Here is a 16,669-nt window from a genome sequence, read left to right as displayed (position 1 = left end):
TCTGAAATTTCAGAAACACAAGATGAAGAATCACTGCATTGCATTATGAATCACTGCATTGCATTGCTTTTATTGCATAAAAGCCCATGGACTTTTTCTCCTTATGGTTTCATATATCTGTATGGGTTATCTCCTTATTTATCCCTTGGCTAATCTTCCCATACCAGATATTGTTTTAGTCTTGAAAATTCAAGTCAGTTTAGATAATTACTATGTATCTAAATTCTCCATGTTTTTTCTTAAGATCAACTGTCTATGAAATAAGACCAATTTAAATTGCCGCTACTGCCTAGACTTTATTAGCCTGTTCTCGTGCTTTTTGGAGACCTCATCATCTTGCACTAGCTTATGGCTTTGTACTAGTACTGCAGTTCAAACTGACAGCTAGGAGAGGTTCTATGGAGACAACTCAAATTATTACCACAAAAATCCTCAACGTTATTACCAAGTAATCTTTATGAAGCAGATTACAGAAATTGAGAGAGTAAATGATCTGAGGTAGTTCCTATGGAGATGTTTTTATTGAAAAACTTGGTAATCAGAACAGACACGGAAAACCATATTTTATACAAGATGCTAGGAACATGTATTACACTATGACCTTAAGAAAAAGCTGTTTTTTTTTTTAAATTGAAGTCCATACCCTAAAGAAACCAGCAAGTTTGATTGAAATGAGTCTTCCCCTCTTGTAAAATGAGCAGTCTGCTAACACAAGCCAGTCATTCCCTTTTCTTATGAGACACCTGCATTTCCATTTGTAATGGGGTTCTTGTTCACACATCCACCATATGGATTATGTCATTTATCCATCAGACAGTGGGTCTGTTTTGAACACTGTTTAAACAAGACTGAATATTCTGGCCCCTACCTGATACAGCGCAGAAAGGCTCCACAGCCATCCTACTCAGTTTCTGATATGATGTATTCTAAGACATCCCTTTGCAATTACTTCCTCTTGCTTGTTGAAGACAGTTATGTATTTCTTAATAGTTCAGTGTGCTAACAATATTTTCCTTTCGAGCTTTTATCACCATTCTAATCTGCCCTTTAATCACTGTAAATTCAGGTTCCTTTCATCAACCTCGGAAGATTCAGTGGATGAAATAATTTGTCTTTTGTTAAATGACTATCTCACTATTCATTACTAGAAGGTGACACTAGGTCAATGCCCAATTATAGTTCTCAGGCAGTCCTTTAAAAATAATATAATAAAAACATCAGCAAAATGCCTTTCATAAAAAATAATTATAAAACATTTTACTTGTGTTTTCAATTTGACCATATAATCAAAGACGCAGAAGAAAACAGCCCAGCTGGTTGTCACTTGCAGTATCTATCCGCTTTCACTTTTGCTCGCCTGTGTGGAAAGAGTAATGAAACAAGACTTAAACTAAAAACAAAGGTGATTACATCTGAATGTTTTAACTGTCTCGAAGTCTTAAACAGACACAGAAAGCAGTTCTCTCAGACTTTACTTCAGAGCACACATAACAGCCTAACAATATTCTGGATTTGTTACTTTTTTTTTTAAAGGAGCTACAGCTATAACGATGTGTAAAGTTAACCTTGTCTTTCCTTTCAAACCAAGACCTGTGTTTTGTCAGATCACTCAGGGAGGGAATTCAAACTGAGTGACAGTTGAAACTGACGCTCCATCTGTGATAGCCATGGTGGGTTTTTACATCATAATAATAAAGTATCACACGCCATCTTCTGCATTTCAACCAAGCAAATTTCAACAAATATTTATACCATTCAAAATATTAAAAGTTCAAGATAGCTTCTGTATTCTCAGCTTACAGTGAAAGAAAGATTTATTCCCACTAGATAATGCGAAGACTAATTAATAGATGCTATTTCTCTTTAGAGTGCAGCCGTCTCCTTTCCAAAATGTTCTGGTACCAAGGGTACTGAAAATGTAAAAAACTTATTTTTTGTTATTTAAAAGATTCATCCCTCACTTCCACTGTGCTCCACAAACTGAGCAAACTTCTTTACAGATGTCCAGAAGAATTCACTTCTGCTTAAATCCCAACCTGGGAAATTCAGCCAAGGAAGTGAAAATTCAGAAGAATAACAACAACAAAAAAAAGGCAAAAAAGGCAGCAGAACACTGACCAGGAAAAAATGCTCAACCCACACCTAATCCCTGAAATCTGGCCATCTGGCTCCAAATTCACTATAATTCCATCTCCCAATAGCTTTTAGATCAGTGCATTATTCCTTATATATTAGCGTACCTGTCAAGCAGTGTTTCATGAAAAGTGCCTTCCTTCCTGGCTTTTCTGAGGGCTTTTGTATCTTCTTTGCTTATTTTGAGCTTTTTGTCTTGAAAACTTTGGAATTTCTTTCTACAAGGGAAAAATTGTAAGAAGTTAACTTCTTTAAAATTTTGTGTTTCAGTAAAAACAACTGTGATGAGCAACTTAACTCCTGTTATGCAACTGGCCTAATAAAATCCAATAAACCATCATACTACCAAGTAGTGTTGTAAGACTTCCCTAAGTGAAACACACTCAGGCATTTTTGGCTCTAAGTAGGAACAACACCATGCATGATTAACACAACGTGCTTACACATTCTGAAGAACTTCAGCTCCTTCAACTACTAGCATGAGAAGTCAGGAGTGAAGGGGCATAGAGGACTCTGGAGTGAAGCTGAGCTTGAGTAAGGGCATTTTGGTTTTTTGGTCCATGTTTCTCACTACTTATGCCTACTTTAATAGCCAATAAGTTAATTTTCTACAAGCTGAGTCTGTTTTAAATGCAACAGTAACTGACAAGCAAGCTCCCTGTCTTGATTATGACCTGTGAGCCTTCTCATCCGATTTTGTGTCCTCATCCTGATAAGGAGGAAGAGAAAAGTGAACAAAGAACTGGGCGGGAGTTTAGCCCTTCCAAAGAAAACCCCAAAGAAAAGAGGGGAAAAAAAAGGTACTTAAATCTGTTAAAGGCTCTCAACTACATACACATAATTGATTTCACACTGTTTAACATTTCCTTTATCTTCTTGTGGGATGTCATCCTTCTTCTTAGCTTCTCTTTCAGCACAAGTTCGAATCTAGTCATTGAGAAGAAAATAAAAACAAAATAGAAGTGTTTTTTTTTTAAAAAAAAACAGAAGTTGCAGGTTAAAAAAGACAACATATCCTGCATAACAGACTGACAGCCACAGATTCTTTAAGTCATCAACTTTGAAAGTGGTTATTTCACAACCAGAGAAAATAGCAGTAACAGCAAAAGCTGCCTGAAACATCAAAAAGGATTAAACATAGCCCTTAATACTACTGTAAGACATAGCTGCCTTCATCTCAAAGCAACACCGGCACAGTTCCTAGTGTGAGTAGGGCTAAAGTACCTTTCTGAGAGACTGACTCCACAGTATTACTGCTCTGACTAGTACCTGCTTCCCTCTGTTTGGAGAGGCATGTCTTTCATGTCCAACAGAAGGCAAGATGGTCCTTCCACATCCTCTTACATAAACAGTCTCCACACCTGCATCATTCTGGCTAACCCTTTTTGGTCCCTGGTTCCATCAGATTTCATCTCTCTTGTACCAAGCTGTTGAGAACTATCTGGAGTATCACATAGAAGGTCTTACCCACCATTTCCTTAGTGAAACAAATACAGTAAACAGGAAAGTATCTTGTAACTGTAACCATACAGTAACTGTACCATACAGATGCTTAATTGTAGATAATATAGATTACCTTTATCATTTCTTCTTCCCCTGCTGTTTTGCTTTTGGCTTCTATATCTCCCTCTTCATTACATCTAATAAAGCGGCTGTTTGCTGCTAGCAATGCCATCTTCTTCTGCAGAAAACAGTATCACATTATTAGCATAAGGAGTTTGTATACAAACCTTGATTCATAAGGTTTACTTCATTCATCAGAAAGCTCTGTAAGTGTGTCCTGTTCACATATAGACACTTCAACAGCTAGCTAGTGGGCTCCTTTGTCCTTAATTTGTATGTCAAACTGCAGTAACTTTAGGTACTGTTATTTCTTCTTAAGTTTTTAAAGTAAATACATTGGGAAAACAGAACATTAGAAGCTACAATATGTAAGACACTGTGAAAGGGAAACCAACAGTAAACATCTTAGTGCCTGTCAATGTAGGCTGCAAGTCAAAACACAGTTAAATGCTAGGAATCTCAAGTGAATTGTCTGAAGCAACTCACATCTTGAAAGACAGGTTCCCATTGCTCTCTTGATCCTATAGCATCTGAACGTCCGACAACAAGTCCATCTGAATTTATACCGAGGTATTTGCCATAACCAGACTTCAGAGCAATTCTCAAAAGGGAAAACAAAGTGAAACAATTAAGAATGTTTTGAGATAAAGCCATCCACAATATTCAGCACATCACAAGCATTTTTTAGTATATTTTTTTTTTCAAGAGAAATTTAAAACATGTATTCATACCAGAAACAAACAAACTTCAAAGCTTGAAATATTTTGTTACAGTAGTTACCTTGTATCAGACAACTTCACTGCTGTAAACTGTTCAGGAGGACTAGGGCCTTCTTCACCTTACGAATGAAGTTTTCATTAGTTAGACATTAAGTATTATGCATACAGTATTTAAACTGTTAATACTGCAAAGTTTCAAACAAGCTGAAAAATTATGCAACAGCCTTTGCTAAATACTATGGAAAGCTATAATACTGTGTTTCTTTAGAAATTCCTTTTGAACATTCACACTTAAAATAAAAAGCAATGCAGGAGCTTATTTGCATTCATGTATTTGGTGTGCTTTAAATAATACAAATACAATCCTTGTGTCAAAAGCCATTAAAAAAAATGTAATCTCCTTATAACATTACTTTCTCCATACCAAAACATACTATGGTTCAGCTGTGGTAACCTAACTTCTTATCCGAATTAAGAGACAAGCTAATTATCTCCACTACCTTAGCAGTCCACTTGCACAGCAACAAAACAAAAACAGCACAATGAGGATGCAGTAATAATCCTTGAAACTCATCTACCTTGAATTTCACTCTTCAATTGACACCAGAAGCGTTTTATATAAATTTAATAAAAGTTATACGGCTTTTTATTCAGTAAGCTGTATGGCCTTTAACAGTGATCCTTTCCAATGCAGTTCAATTTATTATACTTAGTTTCTTGCTGTGTTATGTGTAAGTGAAACTGATTGGTAGTCATTAGGTTTTGGTCACGCTACAGCCAACTTTATTGTGTTACATGTAATAAACTGCCTTGAGCTGTAAAACAGTTTGCCTTAAAGCGATGCTATGTTCATGCTTTTCATTACTACAGCTATTTTTTCCAAGTTTCCTGAAACAAACCTTTATGCGGTGCTCCTAGTGTAAACAAGCCATTATCAAGTGCATGGATGTAAGCTCCTTTATCCATTTCTATAGCTATCGTTCCTGTAATTTCACCGAAATTACTGACAGCCCACCAGTTTCCTAAAATACAAAACATCACAATTAATGGAGTAATTACAACTTCTGATTACAGTAGTTCAAGAGATAGTAATCCAGCACCTACTCCGAGATTTGGCATTCTATAGATAGCAACAGGCTCCTAATTGCAGACTCCTGCGCTCCATCCCCTCTGGATGTTAGTGCTGTTAGGCCATGGAGCACATTGATCTGTCTAGCTGATACAGTAGAAGATACACCTTGCAAGGAAGATTCCTTCCCCCATTCCCACCCCCCAAACTGCTTCCTCCAGTTGTGTGGTCACAGTAAATTACCAGTGTAATGATTTCTGTTGTGCTGGAGAACCTCTCATCTTGCTGCTAGATTACTTCATGAGCTGCATTCCTTAGACTTAAGATGTTCTGGACAGCGTTCACATGTTTTAGCCTCACAGAATTCAAACTTAAAGGCTCACATGTATAAATTAGAATTATGACATTTGTATTTTTAAAGAGCAAAACTTTCTCCTGGTCTACTATCTTAGATATATTTTCTGCCTAAGATAATTACTTTCAATTAACCAGAATATAATACTTTTTCAGCAAGTTGGTCTTGAGCAGAAATAATGTTCCCCTATCTTCATAGAACACAGAGAGCAAATAAGCTTGTCCTATAATGTCATGACTTAGAGAACAGCTTATGAAATTCCCAAATCTCTTCCAGCACTTTTTTTGTGACATTCTTTTAGTGTAAAATACAATAGTCCATTTTCTCATATATTGTTTTAACTGAAAAATAAGGATAATTCCCCTTGTATGGCTTTGGGTTATGCCTGTGCATACATAATATGACATCCCATAACATGCACTGTTACAGTATACGTCTGCATCTCTCAGGGCTTTATGGTTATTTCTTTAGCTGTTTTTGTGAGTTGTGATAAATCAAGAATACAGCCAAAAGGCAGCACTTAGTCAAGCTACCACTCAAGACCATACATACTTTGATCCTCCTCTTCCACAAAGCAAGAAAAAATACCGCTATATTTGGATACTGGTTGACATTTGTTCAGTTTCAACTACTGGTAGCAAGTTTATAATGTGAACACATCACAGTAATCATGACAAGCTGAAAACAAGTACACACACCAACCAAGACTTTTCCTTTCACAATGGCTGAAGGATCGAGTGAACTAAAGACCCCGGGCAAGAAGCAACTGCTGGCAGAATAAGAACAGGAAGTACAGGCACCCCACCTAGTGAATTTTCAAGTAACAGTAACGCCAGATATATTATTTATATACAAATATAAATAATAGTGTTACAGCACTAAATATAAGTCTCTCTGCCTGAAACAAATGCTGTTGGAAAAAAAAAACAAAACATGACTTACAAGCAGATAAGGAGCTTGAATTGTGTAAGCACTTAAGTTTGTTAAAAAGATAAACACAGGTAAAATCGATCCCACTGGTGTCAAAAATTCCCTCTGGCACCCAGGAAGGTTTGACTTATAAACAGTGTGCTGTGACAAGTAGCTAGAAACCTGTGCAGGGCCTACGCTCAGTTTTAAGAGCCCTACAAGCACCTCTTCAGCTTGTGCTATCCCCTACAGCTTCCGTACTGCCACACAGCTCCTGCAGGGCCGCTCACCGACGATATCAAGCTGCTCTTCCGCATCCTCCTCCCTTTTCCTTTTCTTCTCCTTGTGCTTCTTCTTGCTGCAAAAGCAGAGGCACAGCGGTGGGCACACGCCTCCCACCCAGCCCCTCGCTCCGCCACGGCCCCAAGCCCCCCAGGAGCGAGGTACCGGGGGGCGAGAGGCAGCACATACCACAACCTTCAGCCCCCCGCGGTCTCTTTACAGCGACCCCCCCCGTGCCGAAGCCGGTGGTGAAGCACCGAGCTGGCGGCCGAGAGACGAGCCGCCCCTCACCTCTTCTCCTTCGCCCCTTTGAGGACGAGCTTGGTGGACTTAACGCAGGAGTACTCCGCCATCTTGGGAGCCGGGGCAGGGCCGCGCATGCGCCCGGGGCTCAGCCCTCTGCCGCCGCCATGGCGCCGCTCGGCGGTCGGAAGCCGAGTCTGAGGGGAAAAGTTAAAAAAGCCGCAGCCAGTTTTCTCTTACACCAGAACAGATACCTTTAGTCCCACCTTCTTAACAGATACCATTCGTCCTCCTTTTGGGAACGACCTCAGTAACACGCATGTAATCAGGCTCCAAATTACAGCAGTCATTTTTAATTTATGCTTTATCGGCCAGTCTGTTGTTTCCACTGCCTACCAAAAGAAGGGGTTTTGTGCCCAAAATGTTGTTTGCTTCTTATTAAACCGGCTGGTCAAATGAAGGACACTACCTCTATCAAATCTCACAGACACATACCCAGGCGTTCGCATCGTGTTACTTCCCTTTGACTTCTCATTTCATCACCTGCCGATGCTTACAAAGCTCCCACAAGTAAGTTCCTTCTGAAAGTAATTCATGAGGTTTGTGTGGTTATGTTAAGGTCTTTACAATCGCTGAAATCATGTCTGGGAGATAAAACTGCATGTGTAACTTCTCTCAGGGAATAACCCGGGAGTTTGTTGATGACTGCAGATGTCTTCTGCAGATACTCAGATTGGATCCAGGACCCTGCGATTTCTCACAGAAATGTTTTTAATTTTTATCTATATGCCTAACACGAGTAACCCCATATTTTTGTCTGCAAGCTGTGTTGGAGTGGTTACATCTGCCATGTGAAATGAAGACAACAGTGTGTCTGTAATGGACTCTCAGGAGTTTTTGGCAGGTCTCCCATTTTGGAGCTTTGGGGAGGAGGCTGGGAAGAGGCATGGGCTTATCAGTAAAAGCAGTACTTGAATCGAGCTGCTGGTGCACGTAGATTCAAAATGCTTTTTTATTGTGTCCCTGGCATACTGCCTTCCTGCCCATGTCTTCACCCGCTGTGGATTGTTACTGAAAGACACTCATCTCTTTGGTCAGCGTTTGGGAAGTGGGTATCTTGAAGCAGGGCATTGCTGTAGGAGGCAGTATGTGGCTTTATGGATTTATTGACTTCCCAGTCCCTGGAACGTGCATCTTTGCAATTAGGGCTTCAAGTAAAAACTGAAAAAGCAGACACTACAGAAAGCTTCAGGCAATGATGAGCTCCTTGCTGACCGCTTCTGATTTCTTAATGGAGCTAAAATCAGGGTTTTAGCTAAAACCAGTGTTTGCAAAGGTTTGTATCCAGCCGGGCTACGAAGGTCCCACATGTCTTACCCTGCGTGAAGGGCCAGAGAAGATCTGTATTTCCAATTACAAGACTGAGGTACCTTGTTAAACTGCTAGCAACTCATCCATTGCTTTCAACCTCACCTTCGCATACATTCTGTTTCCAGTTTTCACCTTTCTAGAGATTATTGCCTGACTTCTAGAAACCTTTTGACACTGTCATCTTAGTGTTTTACAACCAATAATAGAGTGGTTGTTACTTAGTTTCCTTCCTTGGTTCTGGTGGTAGATAAAATGGCTTCTTCTCAGTCAAAACATATTTTCAATATATCCATTTTTTGTACTACGTACTGTTGTCTGCAAACCTTAGGAAACTAGAAAAGCTAGCATCAGCACAAAGAAATTTTAGCAAATATAATTTTATTTGACTCATTTTATCATTAACTACTTTTTTTTTTTTTTTAACTGATTCTAGACAGATATGTGTAAATTTTAGTAAAGTGAATAAGAAAAATAAGAGGGCAATTTGTATAGGAATTAGAAACAAGCACAGAAGAAAAGAGTGAAGCAAAAAGAATGCCTGTCAACATGCCGATTGCTCTGCTTTGACACTGCATGCTAAGTTGTTCTTAAGTGTTTTGGTTGTTCTGGGGTTTTATACATTTATTTATTCAGGCCTTGATTCTGTGGAGGGGGGGTCACTATTGTTTTCTGAGCTCTGGTTATTTAACTTGACAACTTTATTTGTGACATATTACTTTTTGACTGCTTAACTGTGCATCCTTAGCACATGGGGAGTATTTGTATACTCCTGTCAAAGCAGGCCTGTATACATTGATTTGCCATTACCAGCCCTTCAAAAATCTCAAATACTTTCCTGGGAGGGAAGATGGGAGGGGAAAAGGTAATATTTTAGTATCTTAGGAAGCAAAGGTGTCTTGACCACTTGTCGTTAAGAGTATAAAGATTTCAAAGTTTAACATTTTCAGTAGTTATCTAAGGCAATTGCCATTTTCTTGTTAACTTTTAAAAAACAAAAGCAAGTCAGAGCAGTTTGTATTTTAAAATGTGTTTAGATTATACGATGAAAGTGCATGAGCTTTATACTTTGCTACTTGTCCACCAGATGCTGCTATAGCCACAAAAATAAGTGCAAATTAGGAAATCTCAAAAATAAAATAAAAGAGTAGTTTTATTTTCATTACGGATCATCCTTACATATCCTGATCCCGGAAAGAATTACACACATACTTACATTTTTGCACTGGGGATAGTCCCAGTGAGTTCAATTAAGCAACTCAGTGTGTAGAGTGAAGCATGTCCATAAGCTTTCTTAGGATGCGGCCGTATCAATGGTGTTTGCTGTTTTAATTTCCATGTTGTAAAGAGATGGAGGAACAGGCAGAGGGACAGAGGCCATAATTTTCTAATTTTAAATGAAAATTAGCCTCCCAAGATATGAAATATACCTTTTTATTAACAGATAAATTTTTATTTACAATTGACCTATTTTAGGTTTCTTTTTTAATTTAGCGACTCCAGCAACAAACAGGCATCACTACCATATATACAGAAGACAGTGAAATCTTTTCCTGCAGGGCAAAGCGATGCCCTCAATCAGAAAACTGTGTCTAAAATGGTGCCACTTTAGAAAAGCCATTTAAACTCTAATTTGCTAGTTAGTATTTTTGAAATTAAAACATTTCCAAAATGTGCTGGCTACAACTGTTTAAAAAAATAGAGCAGTCCATTTTCCTTATGGCAATGGAAATAAATGGAGCCTTTGTGTTTGCAAACGTAGAAAACAAATCACTTTTTTAATGACTGGATTTTCCTGCCAGCTTGGAATTTGCCGCATGTGCATTTTATTTTGAATGCCTAAAGAGTGAAATCATTTGCCATCTCTCATGCAGATGGGGCAGATTGGCTGAGGTGTCATTTGCAAAATGTGCACTTTCATCGTTTAAGATTGAAGGGGATCATTACAAACAATGTTTCCTGTAGACACTCTGGATTGATGGAAGTGCAGAGCTGAAACTGAGTGTCCGTGGATGTAGCCTCGTGTCCTATGAGCCTGGAGAAAGGCCTGGACCGAAACTTGGGCACTTTGGAGTTTTCTTCTGTCTTGTTTATTTATGTTAAGAGATAGAGAAATACATTTCCAAAGCAAAGAAACTTGAATTAGCTCTCTTGGTAGCACAGTTGACAAATAGTCTGTGTGCTTTTTCTTGCTTTCATTTATAAGTATGGGACCCTTGTGAAATATCTAAGCTGCTGACTGATGTAACAGTGAAGATTGATCCAGTTTTGTTTACTCATTTACAGAAGGAGTGAAATCTGATGTGAGTTAGAACCAGAGCAACTACATTTTAATTTTTCCCAGTGGGACAAAGTACATACGCAGGAATGTTGCGGTGGTTTCTCATAATGTTCTGCAGCAGTTGTGTGAGAGTGTTGATGCATCCCCAGGACATGATGGTGCATATCACAGTGACATGACAGATGTATATAAAAAGCTAATTTGATTCTTGGCACTTCAAATCCTGCATGCTGAAAATGCTTTTATTATGGCTTCTCAATTTTAAATGTGACCTGAAATTACCTTTTTTAAAACCTAAAATGCTAGCATTAGGTTTTTAGCACAGATGAGTAAATATTCTCAAAATGGCATTTCTACTACTTGTTTATGGTATAGTAGTTGGAGTGTTTGCAAGGTAGGAAGGGGGTTCTGAGCCCGTCAGGGGCAGGATGGAGCCCCAGTGCTCAGGGCCCCTGTGATGGTTGTGACTTCTCAGCTGCTGCACTGCCTGATTCCTCTCTCCCTCACTTTCCTCCGTTCTTGCTCTGTAAAATTGTGGCTATGTTTTTGCAGGTAGCCAGACCTTCCCAATGTCTACTCCTCCAGGTGTTGGGACCACTGCTCTACAGATGGCAGTGGGGGACAGTGCACTCCCCAAAGTCCCTTTCTGTTGGACAGTGGGGAAATGAAAAGAGAAATAAATAGGGAACCTTGAATGTACAGTAATCTCACGCAGGCACCAACTCTGTATGGCATTTACTTGGCCTCAAGCCGTCATATCATCCTCAGTGCCTTATCGTGTCTACTTCTTACACATTCTGGGATTCTTTTCCACTGGTTGCTCTGATTTTTATCCTGATTTACTAAGGAGGTTGTTGTATGTACATGAATGCATTTCTCTCTCTGTCTATTGGTCTCTGTTTCTGTATCAGTATTTTTGAACTGGCCAGTTGAGTTCTAATTTAACAGATAAATGGAAGTCATGAAGATAATTAAACTCCGGTGAGTTCTGAAGGAGTTGTTAGGAAGAAGACCTATAACTTCCCCGAATGGATGGACAGGCTACAGTGTGAACTCCCATATTAGAGATGGGAGAGAACCCTCATATGGGAAAGAGTCTGTGAGGAAAAACTCCTTGTAAATTGTGGGACACTAATGAGTGAAAAATCAAACTGCACCGCTTCCGGTGCTTAAGAAACAACTTATTGCTATATACTTTAATTTCGTTTTTTTTTTTTTTTTTATGGGATGGAAATTTGATTCTGTAAGTTGAGTGTATTTGATGTTTTTTTGACGTTTCCTGACAAATAACTAGCCTGCTTGATGCAAGTGTAGTTGAAAGCCCATTCCCCAGTCCTCTGGTACTGTATTGCAGGTAGACTCACGCATAAATTAAACGTGACAGGATTTTGTGGCAAGTTACCTGCTTTGTGCTGTGTGTTCCTACGCAGACTTTTACCTCTCTGGAATGCACTTTTATTCTTGTCTCAAGTGAGTCTCCTTTCCCTTGTTATTTGTGGTTGAGTTTGTTATGTCATTAGGAAAGCCACAAGATCCACAAGGAAAAAAGAAAATGAAGTGTACAATCTAGAATGAGCTCATATTTCCCATTTCATTTATACAGACTTTTGTGGTTGTTTTTTTTTTTTTTTTTAGCCTATATATATTATATATTTCATATAATTTAAACGTCATTTCTAGGTGGTGTTTATCAAATGCTTCAAAATAGATTTCTTCCTTTTTGCATTTCTTTTGCCACTTAGTATGAAATAAACAGGTGTTTTTGCATGGGCTAGGAAGAGTTAAGGCTATTCTTACTTTTGCAGCCTTCCATTGGCAGAGAGATGGCTTACAGGGAGGTGTACCTCCCCTTTCCCCAATGTTCCCTTTTGCTGATGGTACAACTTGCCTTTTGGCCCAGAACAAAAGATTTTTAGGGAGACAACCAGCCAGAGCTCTTGTATTATTTTTTTTTTTTTCTAAAACTGTTTCTTTTATTTTTATTTTTTTTTCTTCAAGAGTATGTGACTTTGCTTCAGACCATGTATTTTTCTTACCCTGTGTCCTGTGAGACAACGTGGATGTCCTTTATAATTTCAATGGGGATATGAATTGGCAGAGCTTAAAAGGAGAACGAATCCTTGGCAGGGTGTTCGTTGTCATTGCTGCCGTCCTCCCTGGCCATAACACTGTACCCTTTTTCTTTGTAAATTATGTTTCCACTCCCCCAGGATTACCAGATAATTTTTTCTGTATTTTTTTTTTTTTTTCTAAAAGGACAAGTGCATTTACCCGCTATGATTGTTTTCATTGCCCATTTGAATTTGAAGAGCTATTCTAAGTGATTTTCCTCTCTTATCCTCCATAGCTCCCGATTCCATGTAATTTGTCACGAATGCAAATGCTCTTCCCCTAAAAGGCAATTTTATTAATGCAGTGGCGGTGAGTGTGTTTTAAAAATGCTTTTGTATGGACGTAGCAATTGTGGAGGTAGGAGGGAGACCTGTAGGCTATTGCATACAGAATAGGTGCAGGCTAGGCAAAGGTAGAGAAAGCTTTTTGTTCTGAAGGAAATTCTGGAGCTGTTTATTCTCCCTGTCCACTCACTCCCTTGTGAATGTATAAGATTAAGTGATAGTGGTTCCAAATGTGTTTTATTTTCCTTCTTGGGCCAAATATAAAAGAGAAATAAATACACTTCTGCGTATTTGTGGCAGCCTAACTCAGACTGTCATACTTGTTTTTCATCCAAAGAGCCTCCAAACTGTAACAATATTTATTAGGTTTTGAAGCAGTTAAAGAGATGAAAGGCAATTTTAGAAATTTTAAGAAATATTTACCTTAATCAGGACCATCATCAGTATCTAGCTGTTCTTTTGTTATTAATTTTGCATGGATATCTAGTAAGTCTGGTTTGCCCAGCTTTTTGTGTTATGCTTTCTAAAAGCAGCACAAGCAGAACAGGTCCTGAGTTTACCCTCATTCTTCCTTTTTTTACATTAGGAAATAGAGTTTCTAAGCTGTAACACAGTGTATGGAAACTGTTTTGAAATGAGGCAGCCAGAGATGGCAGCATTCTCCATTCTAATGCAGCTAGACTTTTTTTTTTTTTTTTTTTTTTTTGTTAAGCTTCAGTAATTTGGGTGAATGAGTAATGTCAGACTTTTAACTTCCACCAAAAAAATACAACACGAAGCAGGGTTCCTGTCCTTCACATTTATGAAGAAGACATAAAACCTGATTGTAAGAGTGTAAAACTTTGAAAGGCAGAACAAAAGACAACCACATGTATTGTTCTTTAAAAATACTGCTTTTATATGCCATTGCTGTGAGTTTTTTTTTTGGTCTGACTAATGATTGTTGAGTGCTTTGAGTTGGCAACATCTGTTGGCTTGTGTCCTGTCACAGCAGGTAAGTGAGTGGGAGTTGAAACTGCTGATCTTCCCACATTGTGATCCTGAGAGAAAAGGAGAGAGAACATTTCAGCATGCATCACCTGCTTTCAGACTCTTTTCCCCACAACATACCGTCAGATACAACAGTGTTTTGCTTACAGTCTACGTGCAGCACAAAATATTTTTTCCCAATTAAGCTTTGTTTTGCTGAAGGGGTCTCTCCTGCTCCTGAAAATCCCAAACCTAATTTCCAAAGATAAAAATAGCCCTTTTGCTGTCACAGCTTCATGAAACTATGTTGTGACAAGTCGTGATCTGGTTTAGATCACAAAAGGTGAAGTCAGGGAGACTGGCCAAGGAGTTCAGTGCATCCCAGCGTACTGTCTGGCTGGAGCAGAGTCCCAGGGATTAATCCAGGCAGAATTTTCTGGCATGTGCAACAGATGTGGTGTAACTTACGCAATTAACTTCTTAATGGAGCACTGAGCCCTATCCGTACCGCTTCTTGACACGTTTGGGAGGCTAGAGTCCCTAGGGGGGCTGTGTGTGAGGGTCTGCTGTAACCTGTCTGGAGCACTAGACCTGAAATTCACCCGGGGCCTGCCTTGGGTGCTTATTCTTGTGCAATATGTGTCAGTCAGATCTGGTTGTGTTGTGCTCCCGGGGAATAATTTAGCGCTGGTAGGGCCCTGTGTTGCCATTGTCTTTGCAGATGACCAAAATCTAGCTCAGGTTTCATCCCTGCCTGAGGTGTCTAGAATTGCTGTATCTCAGAGGTATGAAACATCTGGCTCTGCCAGACCCATGGCTGGAACTCCCAGGTGTCCAGCAGAAAGCCTCAGGCAGCCCAGGGAATAATGTCCTGCCCAGGCCTCAGCGACAGGAGTGGGCAATCCGCGGTCAGACATGTTGGCCACGCGCACCATAGCCACAGACCTCATCGTGCCCTGGAGACAGGGACATTGCTCTGTCCTGAGCGAGGCAAATGGAAGGCGAGTGCAGCTGGTTGAAGTTAGAGCAAAAAAAGGAAAAGAGCGGCAGTTCATTTTTTCCCCCCTCACGATTAGCATGAAATCCAGAGAGTAGGCTTGTGTTGTTAAAGTCGAGCAGCTTTATTAGTCTAAAAATGATTTTGGTAGTCTCGTGGTGTGAGGCAAGAAGTGAGGCCTATGAATCAGGCCACCTGTCATGGCCCCTCGGTGCTCCCCTGCTGTGCTGGGACGTCGAGAAGAGGAGAGGATGTTTATGTGCAGGTCAGGGCTTCTTGAGGGCCGACGGGGCGTGTGAAGACAGCCCTTCTTGGTAGCAGTGTCTAGTAGTCAAGGTTCACAGCCACGTAATATTTTTAAATGTGGTTTGAAATGCTGTTCACAGTAGTTTATTGCAGCAGTCTGGAAAGCTTCAGTGTCGGTTCAGGCTAGCCGTACTCCTGCGTCACGCTTGGGTTATGGCCTGAGGCAGATGACTCGCAGAAAGACAGCAAACATGAAGACTGAACAGAGTGTGACCTGGCTCCTGAAGGCAATGAGAAGCCCAAGTGCCCCATGGAATAAACGTGAGGCCAAGGCAGCACAGTTATTAAGAAAGCAAGGCTTTTTGGCCAAGTAAGGCCCAGATCACCTGTATCCATACATGCAAATAGAGCATCCATCCATTCCAGATGGTGAAAACTCGACAAAGGAAAGCACGGAGAGATCTGTCAGGCTCCTGGATGCTGTATGGAACCCGCTGCCTTCCTTTATGTACCACTATTTCACTCCCCTGACCTGACGGCACCAGGCCTTTCCTCCCTCTGCTTCTGGGGGTGTGGGAGCTGGTAAGAGGTGCTAAGACTGTTTGGAGGTGCCACCACTTGTTTCCTCTTGTACATACAGAGGCATATGACAGGACTCCCCAGACTTGCTGCCAGTGGGAAGTGTTTTTGAAAGCATGCCTAAAAAGCAGTTATAGCTTCAAATGTGATGGTAGATTGAGAAGCAGTCATTTGGCCAGTCCATTTGGCCAGCTCTGCTCTCTCCAGCAGATATATGAATATTAACAATGACTATGAAATTGACATTGTGTTGATCCTGGTTCTGTATCAGACCTCTAATAGGTTGAGTCCATGGAGCATTTGACAGCTTTTGCACCTCACTCTACTCTGCCCTGCTGCTGAGCTTCAGAGTAAGTTAACTTTAAGCCTTGGTGCCAGTGATGCCCTTGCAGAAGGGCACATCAGTGTGGGAGTGTGATTCAGATGAAAGCCATCAGGAGATGACCTTTATGTTTCCTGAAGGTACCTGTGAGTCCCCTGCTAGCAGAAGGAGGAAGAGCAGCTGGTGGCATCTGGCATTTCAGATGTCCTCTTTGATGCTGGTGACAGAGGGCTCATTT

The 16,669-nt window shown here is 40.1% G+C and overlaps 1 protein-coding gene across 1 annotated transcript; it reads right to left on the bottom strand.

Annotated features, from left to right (window-relative positions):
- Positions 1-492: 492 nt before the first annotated feature.
- On the bottom strand, positions 493-7,523 carry FRG1 (FSHD region gene 1). Its single transcript, XM_035324495.1, has 9 exons — positions 7,322-7,523; positions 7,039-7,106; positions 5,315-5,437; positions 4,477-4,534; positions 4,183-4,297; positions 3,710-3,814; positions 2,969-3,060; positions 2,241-2,351; positions 493-1,357 (listed from the first exon to the last, which is right to left on the bottom strand). Exons 1-9 carry the CDS (start codon positions 7,408-7,410, stop codon positions 1,321-1,323), a joined length of 798 nt encoding a protein of 265 aa, XP_035180386.1. The 5' UTR covers positions 7,411-7,523; the 3' UTR covers positions 493-1,320.
- Between the last annotated feature and the right edge of the window lie 9,146 nt (positions 7,524-16,669).

The sequence above is a fragment of the Oxyura jamaicensis genome, chromosome 4, assembly GCF_011077185.1.
Source record: "Oxyura jamaicensis isolate SHBP4307 breed ruddy duck chromosome 4, BPBGC_Ojam_1.0, whole genome shotgun sequence".
Taxonomy (NCBI): Eukaryota; Metazoa; Chordata; class Aves; order Anseriformes; family Anatidae; genus Oxyura; species Oxyura jamaicensis.
This window is presented reverse-complemented; position numbering and strand designations above follow the sequence as displayed.

Bases quoted from the DNA above. Each gene is read 5' to 3' on its own strand.
- FRG1 (XM_035324495.1), bottom strand. From the start codon at position 7,410: ATGCGCGGCCCTGCCCCGGCTCCCAAGATGGCGGAGTACTCCTGCGTT. The intron at 5,438-7,038 runs GTGAGCGGCCCT...TTTGTATTTTAG, and splicing joins AGAGCAGCTTGATATCGTCG to GAAACTGGTGGGCTGTCAGT. The intron at 4,298-4,476 runs GTAACTACTGTA...TTCCCTTTTGAG, and splicing joins GTGAAGTTGTCTGATACAAG to AATTGCTCTGAAGTCTGGTT.